The 15,821-nt window shown below is 58.5% G+C and overlaps 1 protein-coding gene across 1 annotated transcript; it reads left to right on the forward strand.

Moving 5' to 3' along the window:
• Positions 1-3,228: 3,228 nt before the first annotated feature.
• Positions 3,229-6,472, forward strand: FOXD2 (forkhead box D2). The gene is given in 3 exon segments (XM_071436681.1): positions 3,229-4,177; positions 4,180-4,223; positions 4,225-6,472. Coding segments are annotated over 3 exon segments (1,329 nt in total). The 5' UTR covers positions 3,229-3,387; the 3' UTR covers positions 4,720-6,472.
• Positions 6,473-15,821: the final 9,349 nt, after the last annotated feature.

The raw sequence follows: 15,821 nt of genomic DNA on the forward strand, positions 1-15,821 counted from the left end.
GGGTTTCCCTTTTCTAAATCGTCTCGGGACGGGTGTAGTTTAGGTACTTTTTCTCGTTTTGATTCGTTTCTGCAGCCGATCTTGCGTGGCAAAGCCGAGGCTGAGACCGACTCGGCGAACAGAAGCCGTTCGGAGACAGAGAGAGCGGGATTCATTCCCTCTCGTTCCATTGTGGATCACCCCCCACTTAAGCGGGGACCACAATGTGCCTCGAAACAGGCAGGAATGGTGTCGGTGCCGGGTGCCCGGGGCGCGCTGCTGCTCGGGGTGCGCGGTGCTGCGCGGCAGAGCCAGGTCCAGGCGGGAGCAGGACAAGGCACCGGCCGCATCCCATCAGCAGCGCCTCGGATCAGCCCTTCTCGCCTCCCCCGTACACTTTCCACCTCATCGGGGTCCCCATGACCATAATTATAGCAGCAAGCGGCTCCACCCGAGCTCCGCGTTGCCGGGGGCTCCCCCCGAGGTCTGCCCACCCCTGCAGACAGGGGGAGAGCGGGCGGCCGGGGCAGGGCAGGGTGGGCAGGCTGCAGACACCCGCATCTGTTTCACTTCGAGCCGTGCGGGACCAGCCTGCCGACGGAGCGATCGGGGGCCAGCCGAGCATCTTCTGCCCCGGAGCATCCCCCGGGCGGTGTCCCCTGCCCCCGGCCGCTCGCAGCGCGTCACTTTGCTGCCCCCCCTGCCCTCCCCTTCGCCGCCCTGCAGAGGCACAAGGCGCAGCTCCCGGCGGTTCCTCTCTGCCATGAAATGCACCAAGTGGAAATTCAATCGCCCCGTTGTGTGTGTGGTCGAAATCTCTGGCAGCTGCTTCGGAATTTTTTATGACACTTTCGTTTATGTAGGGGAGGCATAACTATTATTTTACTTAATAAAAATGGAAAGCGGCTCGGGTCTTTTCCCTCTCCGTTCTCTTCCATTTGTTCTTCCCATCGCTTTTCCACCGGGCTGATGAACGGAGACTTTAAACAATGATAGTAGGAAAGATGCGGCATCTTTGAGGCATTTCTCCGTGTTGGACAATTATATATACTTCTATATATGAAAAATAATATATCGGGAAAAGAAAGAAAATAAATAATGATATAGTTGAATATATATATGTATATACACGCAAACTTATGAGAGGGAGATAGATGCGTATGTGTTGTGAACACAGGTTAGGAGCATCGAAGAAGCATAAAAGTGAAAGCTCAGGAAAGCTCCCCCAGAGCTGAGACGCGCCCGCGGGACACACTTCCCACCTTCCCGAGAAACTCTCAGCACGTTTTCCCCTCTACTTTTCCACTCCGATCGAGAAATTCTTCCCGATGTCCGCGCTGGCGGCGAGGAAGGAGGATGCGACCGACTCCGCGCAGAGGCTCCGGCTCTGAAATCGCTGCTTGCACTGGAGATGTGCGGACGGAGGCGTCCGCTTCTGCCCTCTCCTCGGGGTCCCACCGAATTCGCCGAGCCTGTGCACCGAGTCGTTAGGGCTTGAGTAATTGTGACCGGCATTTGGAAGCGGGGCCGCGCAGCTGTTTGGCCCGGCTCCCCGGTATTAGTGCTGGAGATTTTATCACCAAATGCTCGCACCTGTTAACGGCAGAGCCTGGCAATTCATCACCGCGGATTCTCACACTGCAGAGCGTGGCCCTGGCGGGGGGACATCTCCTCGTGGTACCCCCTTGGAGGAGCCCATCCCCTTCCTCCCTCCCCAAGCATCCTCCCACGGGAAAGCAGATACGTGTTTGCAGAGCCTCCAAGGGAAAAAACCAAACCAAACCGAACCAAAACCTAACAGCGCGAGCGTGGTTCAAAGCGTCCGCGATAGAGACAGGGACAACCTGCTGTCACAGCCTCCTACGGGCCACGGGCTGGGCAGCTTCAGCCGTGGATGCGCTCCCCGGAGTGCGCCAGCGAAGCGCAAGGGGGGCAGCGGGGCTCTGCCACCCGCGGGGACACTGCGGTGGCTCCCGGGGCCCTCGTGCGCCTCTGTTTAGCAGGAAATTCTCCCGCTTCGCCCGCAGCCCGCGACAAGGTGGGTGTCTGCTGCCCACGCCCTCCTTCTGCAGCCGTCAGGGAAGCGGAGGCAGAGGGTCCCGGGGCCGCAGGATATTCCCCTTCCCGAGGGGTTCCTGGGCCCGGCCGGGCCGGCCGCGTCGGGCGGGGATGCGGGACTCGGGAGCGGTCCCAGCACCCCGCGGACACGCACAGCCTTCGCTTTGGTTATTGCTGGCGGGGGGAGAGGCTCGGCAGAGCGCTGCCTCTCGCCCTCCGGCCCGCACCTGCCGGGCGCAGCATCCCTTCGGTGGGAGCCCTCGGAGGAGGCGGGTTTCCAGGCAGGGTGCTCCGGCCGCGGTGACGTGTCGGTGACGCAAGAGCGTGGAGAAGGGGAGCGGGGATCCCCAAATTCACCGGACCCCTCAAGGGGGCCGAAGGCTCGGTCCTGGCGGAGTGAGGGTCCCTGTCGGCGAGGCTGCGGGAGCTCCGCAGCTCATTTCCCGGCTTCGGGGATGGGCAGCCCTCGGGGGGACAGCGGACCCTCCGCGGACCCCCGGGCGGAGGAAGGCGACGGTCGCATCGCGCAGGAATGGGGTCTGAGAGCCTCCAGCACCGCGGGGCGCTTGGGGCGGGGAGGGGCTTTATCCAGCGTCGATCGCCCCCCTCCTACAGCAGCCGGCTCCAGACAAGCTGGGGGCATCCGAGCGCCAGGGGAGCGGGCAGCGCCTTTCCTCGAAAGCATCTCGGGCGGGGGACACGCTCCCCGGGGACCGGGCCGGGCAGTCCCTCATCGTGCCCGTGGGGGCTGCGGCGGGCGCCACGTGATGCCGGGGCGGCCGTATAAAGGCCTGGGGAGCGCCGGCAGCAGGCGCAGTGTGGGAGCGTTTCCACCGGGTCCCAGCTCGGGAGGGGTGGGGAGGGGGGAGCCGCCTTCCCCACTTCTGCCCTCCCCCCTCCCTCTTCCCCTGCCCCTCCCTTCCCCCTCCCCCTCCCTCCCCCCAACCAGACAAGGAGCCGTCACAAAACCCACTTTTTTTTTTTTTTTAACCTTCCCCCCCCCCCTTTTTTTTTTTTTTTTCAATTTCTCTCCTTTTATTATCATTATCACCATTATTTATTATCGCTGCTCCCAAGCGCCCTGCCCGGCCCACGGGCGTCCCGGTCCCCCCGCCCCCGCCCCGCGCCCCCTCCGCCGCCCCTCCCTCCGCAGCCACCACCCCGCAGCCGGCAGCGCTGCCCCGCCAGCAGCGGCGCGGCGAGCGGGGCGCGGAGCGGAGCGGAGCGGCGGCGCCGGGGCGCGGAGTCCCAGCGGCGGCCGCAGCCCTCCGGCACGGCCCCGGGCCCATCCCGGGAGCCGCCGCTAGGTGGGAGGGGGAGCCCGGCCCCGGCCGCCCCGGCCGCACAACAATGACTTTGGGCAGCAGCGGCGGCGGCGGCTGCGGGATCATGTCCGAGCGCTCCCCGGAGGAAGAGCCGCTCTCCGAGGTGGAGGACGCGGATATCGACGTGGTGGGCCCGCCCCAGGATGGGGGCAAGTACAGCGAGGAGGAGGAGGAGGACGACGACGACGAGGAGGAGGACGAGGAGGACGGCGGCGATCCGCTGGGGCTGGCGCTGCCGCGGAGCGGGGCCGCCAAGGCGCGCATGGGGGGGTCCCCGGAGCGGCTGTCCCCCGCCGGCGGCTCGGAGCCGGCCTGCGCCCGCGGCGCCGCGCCCGGGGAGAAGGCGCCCGCGGGCGGCGGCGGCGGCGGCGCGGGAGGGAAGAACCCGCTGGTGAAGCCGCCCTACTCCTACATCGCCCTCATCACCATGGCCATCCTGCAGAGCCCCAAGAAGCGGCTGACGCTGAGCGAGATCTGCGAGTTCATCAGCGGGCGCTTCCCGTACTACCGGGAGAAGTTCCCCGCCTGGCAGAACAGCATCCGCCACAACCTCTCCCTCAACGACTGCTTCGTCAAGATCCCCCGGGAGCCCGGCAACCCGGGCAAGGGCAACTACTGGACGCTGGACCCCGAGTCCGCCGACATGTTCGACAACGGGAGCTTCCTGCGGCGGAGGAAGCGCTTCAAGCGGCAGCAGCAGCTGCACCCGCCGCACCCCGAGCTGCTGCTGCGGGCCGGGGCCGCCGACCCCGCCGCCTTCCTGCCCGGCTTCGCCTACGGACCTTACGGCTACAACTACGGCCTGCAGCTCCAGGGTTACCCCCACCACCACCACCACCATCCCGGTGGCGGAGGCGGCGGCGCCGCGGGCGCCTTCCCCTTCCCGGCGCCGCACTGCCCGTTACCGGCTCCGCCGCCTCCCGCCGCCGCCTCCGTCTTCTCCGCCGCCTCGGGGCTGCCCTCCTTCCTGGGCGGCGAGCTGAACTGCAGGAAGTCCTTCTACCACCCCCAGCTGAGCCCCACCGCCCTGCCCGCCGCCCTCCTCCAGACCCTCAAGCCGGACCCCTCGCCCGCCGGCGGCGGCAGCGGCGGCACCAACCACCCCTCCCGGCCCTCTTTTTCCATAGACAACATCATCGGGGGGGCCGTGCCCCCGCCGCCCAGCACCAACCCCAGCGTCGCGCCCGCCGCGCCCTACCCCGCCGGCCAGGCGGGCCCCCCGGCACAGGTCCTGGCCGTGCTGAGCCCCGCCTTGGCCCCGGCACAGCCCCAGGTCAGCCTGGCACACGAGCCGCTCCTGCAGCCGGCCCAGAACTTTTCCAGTAAAATCACAACGCTCAGCAGCTGTCATTTTTAAAGTGTGCTGGGGACTGGGGAAGGGGAGGGGGATGGGGGGGAGAGTCGCGAAGCAAACGGCCCCTTTCCAGCTCTCCCCCGCTCCTCCGAAACTGCTCCCCTTCCCTCTCCCCGTGTCCCCCCCCCCCCCATCTCCTCCTGTTGTGTTTTAAGGTAGGAAATTTTTTTTAAATTTTTACTTAATTTCCAGGCTCAGTGGCATCCAGATCTGTTTGTCTCTCTTTAGTCGGAAAAAAAAAAAAAATAATCCAACAAATCGGGAGGGCGGGAGGAGGGAAAGAATAACACGATTTGGTCCTACAAGCGCCAAAGCGTATTTATAAAGTGGCCGTAACATAAGCTGGGACCTGGGCTGCTTGAACACGCAACGTCGTGTGAGGGGCGGAGGGGGGGCATGTGAAGAACGAAGCGGTCTCAGGGTCGGAAATGTTTCCTTTGAGAGGTGCGGGTTTTCCGCGGGGGTCCCCCAGATCGCCTGGGAAAGCGGCCAGGGGAGCTGCGGACGCCCCCGGTCGCAGCGAGCCCGTTTTCGTTCCTGCCAGTCTCCGTGCCGGGTGGTTTTGCCATGTGTGTCCGTCTCTCCCCTGCTCTCAAAGAAAATGTTTTAATGGTCCGATCTTATTTTTAGTTTCTTTGAAGCTTCGGGTTTGGTTTTAAAAGGCACTGTTTAAGGTTTCTTTGTTTTTAAGAAGAAGAAAAGTCGGTGAAACTCAGGACTGAGGGTTTTTTTTCTTTCTTTCTTTTTTTTTTCCCCCCCCAATTAGACATTCAAATGCACGTTTAAAAGAAAATCGGATCCGTCAGGAAGTTTGGAGAATTCCCATACTGGGTTTTTTTTTTTTTTTAATCCCCGTTTTCCCACCCCCTCCGTGCGTGGGTTTTTTGGTGTATTGGTAATTATTTGTATATAGATTATTCGGGAGCTAATGAGCGGAGTCCAGTTAACTCTTCACTGGTTGTGCATCCGTCATATCTATTTTATTGAGAGAATCTGTGAATAATTTGATGTGGAAAAGGCAACAGAATTTTGTCCACCGTTGGTGTAAATTAATAAATGTTTGTGACCTGGTTTAAAAAAAAAAAAAAAAAACAAAAAAACAACAAAACCAATCCAAATCGTTCTTTGCGATGTCCTTTGTCACGCTGAGAGCCGAGAGCCCCGCTCGGGCCTCGGGGAAGCCAGAGGCTCCCAGCCTGGGGCCGGCGGCAGGCGGGCGTTCGGCAGGGGCCGAGCAGCCCCTCCGCGGCCGGGCGCGCAGCCTGCGCGGGGCTGCTCCGCGCCGCCCCTGCCCCGCTGCGGGTCCGCGGGCCGGCGAGAGAAAAGATCCCCGGATATTTTTTGTTGTTGTTGTTGTTGTTGTTGTTAATTTTATTTTTTATTTCTTGGATTTTGGTATCTCCCAGGGAAAAAAAAAAACAAAACTAAACAACAAAAAAAAAAGCCAAAACAAAAAACCCCAAAACAACCAACCAAACAAAAAACCCAAACAAAACCAAAACCAAAAAAATTATCCCGCGTGTTTTCAGAGGGAAGGAGGTGGCGGCCGGGAAAAAGGTTCTCCCTTCTTCACCCCCTCCCCCCCCACCTCTTTTTATTTTGTTTGGAAAAGTTGACACAAGCGAAAATAAGTTGGAGGGTTTTCCCCCCGCATACACGTCCCCCTCGGGCCTGCAGTATCTGAATGACCGAATGAAACTTGATCTCTACCTAAATTTTGCAACAACTTACAAAGTAAATAAACATCTTAAAGCGCTCCCTTCTCTTCCAAACTTCTCTCCCCCCCCTTCCAATTTATTTTTTTTTTTCAGGGACCAAACGTGGCTCTTTGGTTTGCTTGTTGGCAGGGACCCTGATCGAAAGAATCGAGGCCTTTCTGACCGGGCAGCCAGCTGAAGGAGAAGGAGAAAAAGGAAAAAAAAGCTGAGCCGTGCGAGGCAGGGAGCGGGGACGGAGCCGCTCCCCGGGCACGGGGCTTTGTGCTGGGCCCTCCGGGGCTCCGGCAGGAGCAGGAGCCGGGCGGTGTGCGCCGGGGAGCAGGGGGGGATCGGCTTTTCTTTTCTCTTCCCCCACCCATCCCTTTTTTATCCCCCCTCGGCTGCCCCTGTCTGTGCCACCTCGAACCTCCGCGCAGTTTGTTGATGTTGTTCCTGAACGTGCCGCCTCCCCGCAGCGAGCGGTCTCACATCTCGCCTTCACACACATTTGCTTTTGAAAAGCGATCTTCGTGTCCGGCACTTGGTTGTCTCCCTTTCATGTCCAGCTCCTACAAAAGGGGCTACAAGACTCGACATGGGAGAAAAGAGGAGGCCAATGAATCTATTTTCCAGATTGCCAAGCACATGGTTGGAAATTGAAGGGGCTTTTGTAGCATTTCCCCTTCCTCCCTCCCTCCACTCTCCTTTTCTTTTGCTTGTGTGCAAATTGTTCAATTGCTCTGGCAGGGGTGCTCCTGACAAGCTCATTACTAGAAGGTGCCAGACCCCTCCTCTCCCTCTCCCCCGAAGTCTTTGATGAAGTTAAAATGCGCTGATAGCTGCTCTCGGGGCTATCTTTGTTCAGCCTCTTTTAATAACCGAGCCTGCTTTGAGGAGACGGGATCCGAGGGAAGAAAGCGATGTGCAGCGAGGCTGGGTGGTGGTTGTGTGCCTGGCAGAAGGGGGGCTGGTTATTTTAACATAAAGTAGCGATTTTTAAATAATTTTTGGCTTGTTTGTTCGTGAAGCGCAGGAGGAAAAGGAGCCAAGGGTGCCAGGAGCGGATAAGAAATGGCAGTGGATGCCCGGAGGGATGAAGGAGGCGTGTGGCCCCTGCAGTCCCGCCGGTGCAATGGGTTCTCCAAGTTGGTGGTCTCGGGGCTGGAAGGGATGGAGGGGGGTCCTCTGCAGGGAAGCGGTGTTTCCCTGGAGAGCCCCCTGCCCCCACACGCTCAGGAGAGGGGGATCGGGGGGGCTCTGGCACTGGGACACCTTTCCCCGGCTCCGTTCGTCTCCTTTCGCCTTGCGGAGTCATTGAGGGTTTTAAGCCGCGGTGGCCGGACAGGATTGAAGCTGACCTGCCTTGGGGAGCGGGGGATTCCCGCCCTTAACGTGGTACCCACGCAGGAGGGGTCGCGCTCGGACCTGCGGGGGCTGCGACTGCAAGCGCCGTCGAGGTTTTATTTTGGGAGGAAGAACCCCAAGCGTCTCTAACATTAGAATTTTGCCCATTCCCTGAATTTCCCTGAAGCCCCGCGGCTCGTTCCGTGCCCCGATCAGTCTCACGCCGCCTGCAAGCGTCTGCGTGGCTTGGGGAGCGCCCCCGGGATGCGGCTCTGCCCGGAATTGGGGGCGGCCGGGAAGGACCCGGGGGTCTCCCCTGGATTCGGAGTGCCCTGGCCGGGCTCGGCTCGGGGGTTTCACGAGAAATTTCGCCTCGGCAAGGCGGGACGGATAATGGCCCCTAATTACGGGGCTGGCTTGCTCCGCGGCCCCGATCTTCACGGGACGTTATTTTTAAGCGTTCAGCGAGGATCATTTTTCACGCCTCGCTGCCTAAAGGAGGGTTTTATTTATTTATTGGAGGGGAGGCGAGGAGGACACCAGCAATAACCGAGCACTGAAAGGAAAATAATTAGCTGTTGCAGTCGCTGCTTGGGAGTCCCTGGCCAAAAAGGCGACTTAGCATTTCCCTTTTCCTCCCCTCCCGTGCGTAGGCTCCGTAGCCCGGGTTCTCGGGCTGCTTTTGGGAGTTGGTTTTGTCAGTGCTAAACCCCGGGAAAAACCCTCCAGGAGCCCGATCCTTTTCTGTACGTTTGGGGTTTTTTTCTTTCCCCACTTCTCCCTCTCGGATCGGCGGCTGTTTCCGAGTAGGACAAGGGGGGTGCAGATTTTCCTGCCTTGCTTTTGGCTTTGGTCACGCATTCATGGAGATTTTCTTTTTCTTTTTCTTTTTTTTTTTTTTTCCCTAATGTGCCCCCACTCCTCTGCTTTCTATATGTCAGATGAAAGGCTTGTAGCAAAACCGCGACGCTCTCTGCGTAGTTACTCCGCAGCGGATTTCCGTGTGTGCGCAGCCCGGGAGAGGCGGAAAACGGGGGATTCTCCTCGGGTTTGTCGGGGCGGGATAAAACGATCCTGCCCCGGAATATCCCCGTCGGGACCACAGCGGGAGGGCTGCGTGTGTGTAATTTCTTTCTCTGCTTTCGCTTAACTGAGCCCGTGTTAAGCGGTGCGGATCCCGAGGAGGGAAGCGAGCGGCCCTTCCCTCGCCCGCTGCGGGCTGCGGGTGCGGGACCCCGGCCCGCCCGGCCCCGCTCGGCCCTCACCCCCTGCCTCTTCCCCTGGCACCTTCTGCTTCCCATTACTGCTGATTTGGAGAATTAGGAAAGGTCAAGATCTTATTCCTTTCTCCGGTAGTTTTTTTGTTTTTCTCTCTTTCTAGTTTCTCGCGGCCCCGAACAAAAATAAATCATCCTGGATTATAAAAACCACCTTATGACATCAAGAACATCTTTTCCAATAGTTTGATCCTTACTCCAGGACTGCCCTGGCCTTTCCTTGTGACTGCGCAGAAACTCCCGTTTTCACGGTGAATTTAGGATTTAATATTAACGTCCAATCCCCTGTGCCCCAGTGCCCGACCTGAAAACATTGCCCTGCAGCATCTTCTTTCCCTCCCCATCTCTCTTTCGTTTCTTTTCTTACCCGAGAAGAATGTAGAGAAACGAGAAGGTTTAAAAAAAAAAAATTCCCGTTTTCCGATCTGGAGAGGGCAGGGAGAGCTGTTGGCTCAGCCGCGGGAAAATTGCTTTGGAAATTAAATTGGTGCTTTTGAAATCTCCTGGAGATGTTCGCGGTAGGTCAGGGACCTGTGCTCGCCCCTGTGTCCGTCTGTCAGGAGAGGAGAGGGGCAGGGGCTCTGCGCTCTGCCCTCACCTCCCGCACTACGGCTCGTCTGACCTTCCTCCTCCTCCGTCTTCGTCCTTTTATTTATTTATCCGCTCTTTTTTTTACTTTTTATTTCTCCTTTGTAATTTCCCATCTTCTTTCTTTCTTCCCTTCTTTTCATCTTTCTATAATTATTTTCCTCTTTCTTTCGTTATCTTTCTTTCGCCTTTTCCTTCTTCCACACGTCTAATTTTCTTTCTTTCTTTCTTTCTTTCTTTCTTTCTTTCTTTCTTTCTTTCTTTCTTTCTTTTCTCTCTCTATTTCTCTCCTTTCTTTTTCTTATTTTCTGTCTCCCCACCCTGTTAAATTTCTTTGTGTTTTGGTTTTTCCCTTTCCCCTCTTTAACCATTTTATTTTGGTTTGTTTTTCTTTCTCTCTCTCTTTCATCTTTCTCCCTTTTCATTGTTCTTTTCCTCTCTCATTTACTCTTACCCCGTTTAACGGTTTCCCTTTTTATTTTTCTATTTATTTTGCTTCCACTCTCTTTCTCCTTCTTTTAATCTTTCTCCCTTTCTATTTTCCTCCCTTTTCTCTCGCTGCCCCTCCTGCTTCACCCACTTCTTCTGGGGTACATCGAGGGCCGCTTTCCCACTCTGTCCAGATTTCCAGCTGTGTCCACCGCCGGGAATCTCTCTCGGCCGCAGCGAGGCGGGGGTCTCCGCTCCTTTGAACCAGGAGCGATTCCGGGCTCAGCGTTTCCCCTGCCTGTGCCCGGTGGGCTGCGGAGCAGCTCAGGGCGAGATTTTGGAGCGGGGTACCTGGAGCCCACGCCCCGCACCCTTCCACGGGCCCGCCGGTGCCTTCCCCGGGGAGGTCGCTCCGGGACGCGCCGGCCCATGCGGGCTCGCAGGGCTCAGCGTGTGCCGGTGCCGCTCTCCCCTGGATCGGGGCTCCTGTGCGGCACCAATTCGCACTTTATTAATTTCTTAAATGAGATGTACATGGGCACCGCAAGCCCGTGGCAGCAACAGGTGACGCTGAGGTCCAGGACGGGACAAAACCTGCTCGCGGCAGGGTTTTGTCTGCGCTTTTCCGATCCTTCCTCATCATTCGGATGCTAATGATGTCCTCGGGTTGAACGGTACCGGGATGCGCCTCGAGATGGCCCGGGAAGGGGCTCAGCCCCACTGGGCAGCCGGTACGGAGCAGCCTGGAGCCCGGCGGCCTTTTGGGATTCCTGCTTCCCAAGCGCCCTGGCTGCCCGCTTCCCTTCCCCTGGGATCCGGTGAATGAGGTTCATGAGTGAACCACACTCATCCCTCCCGGCCACTGCAGCGTGAAACCTGCAAGGGATACAATCTCCCCGACGAGGGGTCGGCAGGGAGACCCAAGGGCTGCAATGAGTTTGTCCGTCAGTTTCTCCATGGGAGACTTCGTGTCGGAGCCTCGGGATCTGTCTCAAGGCCGGTTTAGTGGTGTTTCTCCCGATCTCGATCCTTTCTGGTCACCAAGGCTCGGACTCCATGACGCAGGGTGTCAGAGAAGCGCTTTTCGGGGGCGTCTTTATCCGTTTCATTTATATTTCGTTTTCCCTGCTTTAACTCGGCTTTTAAGTGAAATTAGATTCCTCTTTCGTCAGTACCGCGGGTTTGAAACGGCTTGAAACAACACCGGCGATTCCTTTCACTCTCACAAAAATTCCCAGATACTTCACTTTTCCCCGCCGACGGAGGCGAGCGGAGAGCACTCGGAAAGACCATGGATGAGCCCCCGCTCACCCCCCGCCCTCGCAAATCACTCTTCAGCAGTGAGAGAGAGCCTTCTGCGGGGCACACGATCGCCTTTCATTCCAGCTGCACTCCCTGCAAAGTCCGTGGGAATTTTCCCCCCACCCGGACGAGATTAACTGGGGGGCCCCCCATAATGTCCACCCGTCAGCCCTCGCCAGAGCGAGAGGGGGGACAGAGGACAGGACCTCGGGTCTGGGGACTCTCCACAGCCGGGTGGGAGCGGAGCCGTGCTGGGGGCCGGACCCCGGCGGGCCGGGGATGGAGGTGCCACCGCTCACTCTTTAAATTGAAACAAACCAAACAGAGATGGAAAAACTTCCCCCCTCTGGGCATGGCGCCGAAAAATTTCAGGGTTCAGCCAGACAGGCCCCCCTCGCCTCGGACCGCGGCTCCCCTTCCGCGGCAGATCCCAGTGGGGCGCGTAGGGGCGAGGGGAGCGAAATGGGAATCAGCTGGTGGGGCAGTGCCGACCCCCTTCCTTCGGCCTGCAGCGCCCCTGCGATCTCCTCTTTCCAGGAGAGAAACGTGGCCACAAAATAAAGGCAACAAAAGGAGCGCGCAGGGCTCGGCCGAGGGAGCCGGGGCCGGGCGGGATGCAGAGCCGAGCACCCACCGCCGGCCCTGGGACATGTGGGGACAACCCCTTCCCATGGCGAGCAGAGGCTCCCAGAGGCGCTCCCCCAACGCACCTTCCCACCCCTAACCCCCTGAGATTTCACCCGTGTTATTCCTAAAATGCTCTTTTCTCTTCTTCCCCCCCCATTTTTTTTCCTCTCTCTCCTATTTAATTACTTCTCTTGCAAAACCAGAGGCCGCTGCCACCTAACGCGGCACTGAAATCCACGTCTCCTCTGTGATTTACGACCCAAATCCCAATCCCATGACCTTTCTCTTCTCCCCCCCCCCCCCCGCCCCGGGTCCCCCACCCTCGGTCATGTGGGACACGAGTAAATTTATCCACCCTAGTGGAAAGGCCTCTCCCTTCTGCAGTTGCTCCCTAGAAGCCCGACACGTTTCATAAGGAGGATAATTTCATTTTCCCACCTTTCTCTCTTTTTTCTCCTTCCTTTAAACTCGGTTTTAATTTCGTTTTCTCCCCTGTCCCATGAGGCTGCCATCTCTCCTCAGGCATGCTCCTACTCTGGCCATGTCTTTCAATGAGTCCCTGCCAAGAGGGTCACTTCAGAGGGACGTTTTTGGCGGCTCTTCAGCTCAGGAGATCGTCAAAAAGAACATTTCTGGCCTCCCTGGAGCGGGAGCGAGCTGAGCCCAGGCTGTGTCCCCAGCAACCTCCGCTCTCCCGGGGAGGCTCCCACACCCACGGAGCAGCACACGTGTCTGGGGACAGGGACCCCTCTTGGCCCTGCGGTGGGGACACCCACCCGCGGCCTCCTCTCCGTCTGTCCCGCGGCTCCGGCCGGTCCTTTCTCACCATCTCGGCTGCTTCTCCCCCCTCCAGCTCCCGTGGGGCACTGACCGCACCCTCCTCGTGTCCCCCCGGGAACGGCGACTGCCACCCCCGCCCGCCCCGGCCGGCCCGAAGCGCAGCCCGGGCGCGTTTCCCAGCAGCAGCCAGAGGTGGGAAGCTCTGTCCAAGCTGCGGGGTGGTCCCCGCATCGCACCCTGGCCATCTCTGCTGAGATGTGGGTGGCAGCCGCAGTTGTGTGCGGGGGAGGGAGGCAGCTCGGGGGGCTCGGGCAGGCCGGGGCCAGCCGTGCCTCAGACCCCGCGGCCCTGCCCTGCCGCACCCGCCGCGGGCGCTCCGAGGGGCAGCTCGGAGCATCCCCCAGTGTGGCCCTGTCCCCGGGCGGACACTCGGCGTGCTGCGAGTGTCGGGGCCGGCCGGAGGAAGCCGCTCCGCCGCCGCAAACCGCGTGTGAACCGGCTGCGGGCGGCGCCGCTTCGGGTTGCGCTGAATTCTTCCCCCTCCACCCCCTCCTTTTCTTCTTTTTTATTTTTTCGGCGCTGCCAACAGTGGACACGTTTCCCTTTCTTCCCGGAGTGGGGATTTAGCCCAAGCGCAGGCAGGTGTTGGGCACATTTTGGTGGAGGTAACGAAACCACGGCTCTGAGTGGAGCGGTCAGGTCTTTCTACTCTGTCCTTGCTCGGCAAACTCTCGCCCACGGGCTCACAAGGGAAAAAAAGGCGAGAAATTGATAGAATTTATTCATTTCCCGACCTCACTGAGAGATCGGGAAAAATATTCTGGAAAGCGTCACTGAAATCCTGCAAGGCTCGATTTCAGGCGCTGCTATCAGCTGTCGACGAGGAAAAACGGGCAGTATTTCTGTCCTATATGGAAATTAAACATATGGAGCCTCCCGCCAGATCCAGATGATATTATGGTCGACATTCCCAGAATTTTCCTTCCGCTTTTGCACTATATTCCTTGGTCGCACTTATTTATGTGCCTGGGACAGAGAGAAGAGAAATATTCATCGAAAGGGAAGGGCATCTTGTGATAATCGGAAATAGGGGTCCTTTTTAAAAACATCTTTTCTGGCCCCAAAATTCGTGGGAAAAAAAATAAAAAATACGAGAAAGCACCGTAGCACAACCGATGAGAAATAATAAAGGCAAATTAATCGGAAACGAACGTTTCCCGCAAAAGCAAGAGGCGCAAAGCGGATTTCCAGCGCGGGGCCGGCCCGAGGGAGAGGCGCTCACCGCCCAACCCGCAGGTGCCTCGGCGGGGCTTTAGAACCTTTAGGTTTGGACCCTTTTCCCCACTCCTGCCCAGTGCTCGGGGCAGGGATGGATCCCTGCTCCCCAGCCCCGGGCTCCGCTCGCCGTTCCCGCCTGGAAATTGCGCACTTGGGTCATTTTCGCCGCATTTCGGGGCTTCCCTCGGCCGCGTTCTCTGGGAAGGTTTGACACAAACCAACCTCCCGCCGCACACAGTTTGTTTTCCGCTGGGTGCCCGTGTTATTTCCCGGGCTGCCCCGACGGGAAGGTGCGGAATTTCGCCGGGTTGCTGCCGGTTTTTAAAGGAGGGAGAAGAGGGGAGGGGGGTAGGGGGGGCAGCGGCTGCCGCCTCTATTTTAATGTCATTATAGTTGCCGTGGCAACCCATTGGATCACTCCTCCTGGAATGAACCTTGTGACAATGGTTGGTTTGCGAGAAATCGGTAAATGTGCAACCGGGGGACACAGCTACATTACGGCGAACAACAGCGAGGGTTTAACATGTGACCCTTCCAATTATGCTGATGATACCTCGGTGCAGCTGCCTCCGCCGTGCCGCGGAGATGTGGCTCTTTGGGGGGGTTGGCGAGGGCTCCCGGGGCTGTTTCAGGGCACAGCCCGGTGGGGATGGGGCCGCAGCCCGCACCGCTCCTGCACTGAGAGGGGATCAGCATCCCTGCACCGGGATGGAGAATGTGCTCCCAACCACTAAAATAAAAAAAAAGAAAAAAAAAAAGGAAGAAGAAAAAACTTCTTCGGGGGAACGTGGGGAGAGTTCAATATGTGGAGGGGCTCTGGCTGCAGGGCTGTGGAATAAGGACCTGCTTTGGAGGGTGGGCAGAGACCCCCCGGCCCCGGAGCACACGGTACATCTGTGGCACGGCTGCAGGAAGGAACGAACGAAACCTGCCCCCTCCCCTGGAAAAAAAAATAGTTACAAGCCTTAAAATATGGTTCAGAGAATTACAAGTAATCAGAGCTGCGGGGGTCAGCAGTGCAAACTTTTTAAGACTAATGTTTATTTAGAAAAGTGAGTGGTGTCTGCGTTGCTTTTCTAGTGCCCCAGCACAAAAGTCCTAATGGCTTTTGCAGACTTTCCATCACAAACTCCTGCACAGGACGCAGGGACCACCGCCGAAAGCAACCCCGAGCTGCCCCTTCCTGAGGTATCATCGGCACAGGGTTTATAACCCCCTCGGCCGCCTTTCCACGAGTCAGTGGCGATATTTTCTGCGCCCCCTCCTAAGTTTTGCCCCTCTTTCGCGTTAGTTTGGTGTAACCCGAGCCCTCCCTAATAGCGCGGAGGAGAGAACCCGGGGGATGGGAACGGCGATCCCCACCTCCCTCCGCAGTCCCGTTCAGCCCTGGACGGCTGCGGTCCTGAAAGCAGCGCGGGGCTCCAGCCGAGCTGGAAACCTCGTTAGGAAGAACCCGGGGGCAGAGGCAGGAACCGGCTGGGGCGGGCTGGCCGGGGTCCTGAGAGAAGGCAGAGCTGGCAAATCCATTCTCCCGTCTCATCCCTTCCAGCTGCTCTCCTGAGAGCCCAGCCACAGCACCGGCCCTTGTGTAGCTTTGGGGGTCTCTGCTGAGCCCATCCCAAAACTCATCCCGTGGATGAAACATGACTGCCAGTTGGGATTTGACTGCCTTAGCAGACTCGAGGCTGGGTCTAGGGATGCTCCTTTTGTTCTCAGGACTGGAAGAATAAAACCAGCAACTTTGCACACCTCTGGGGACAATTCCCCCTCGACTTTAAACAGG

This window comes from Agelaius tricolor, unplaced genomic scaffold, assembly GCF_023055355.1.
Source record: "Agelaius tricolor isolate 1412-34295 unplaced genomic scaffold, bAgeTri1.0.p SCAF_11, whole genome shotgun sequence".
Classification (NCBI taxonomy): Eukaryota; Metazoa; Chordata; class Aves; order Passeriformes; family Icteridae; genus Agelaius; species Agelaius tricolor.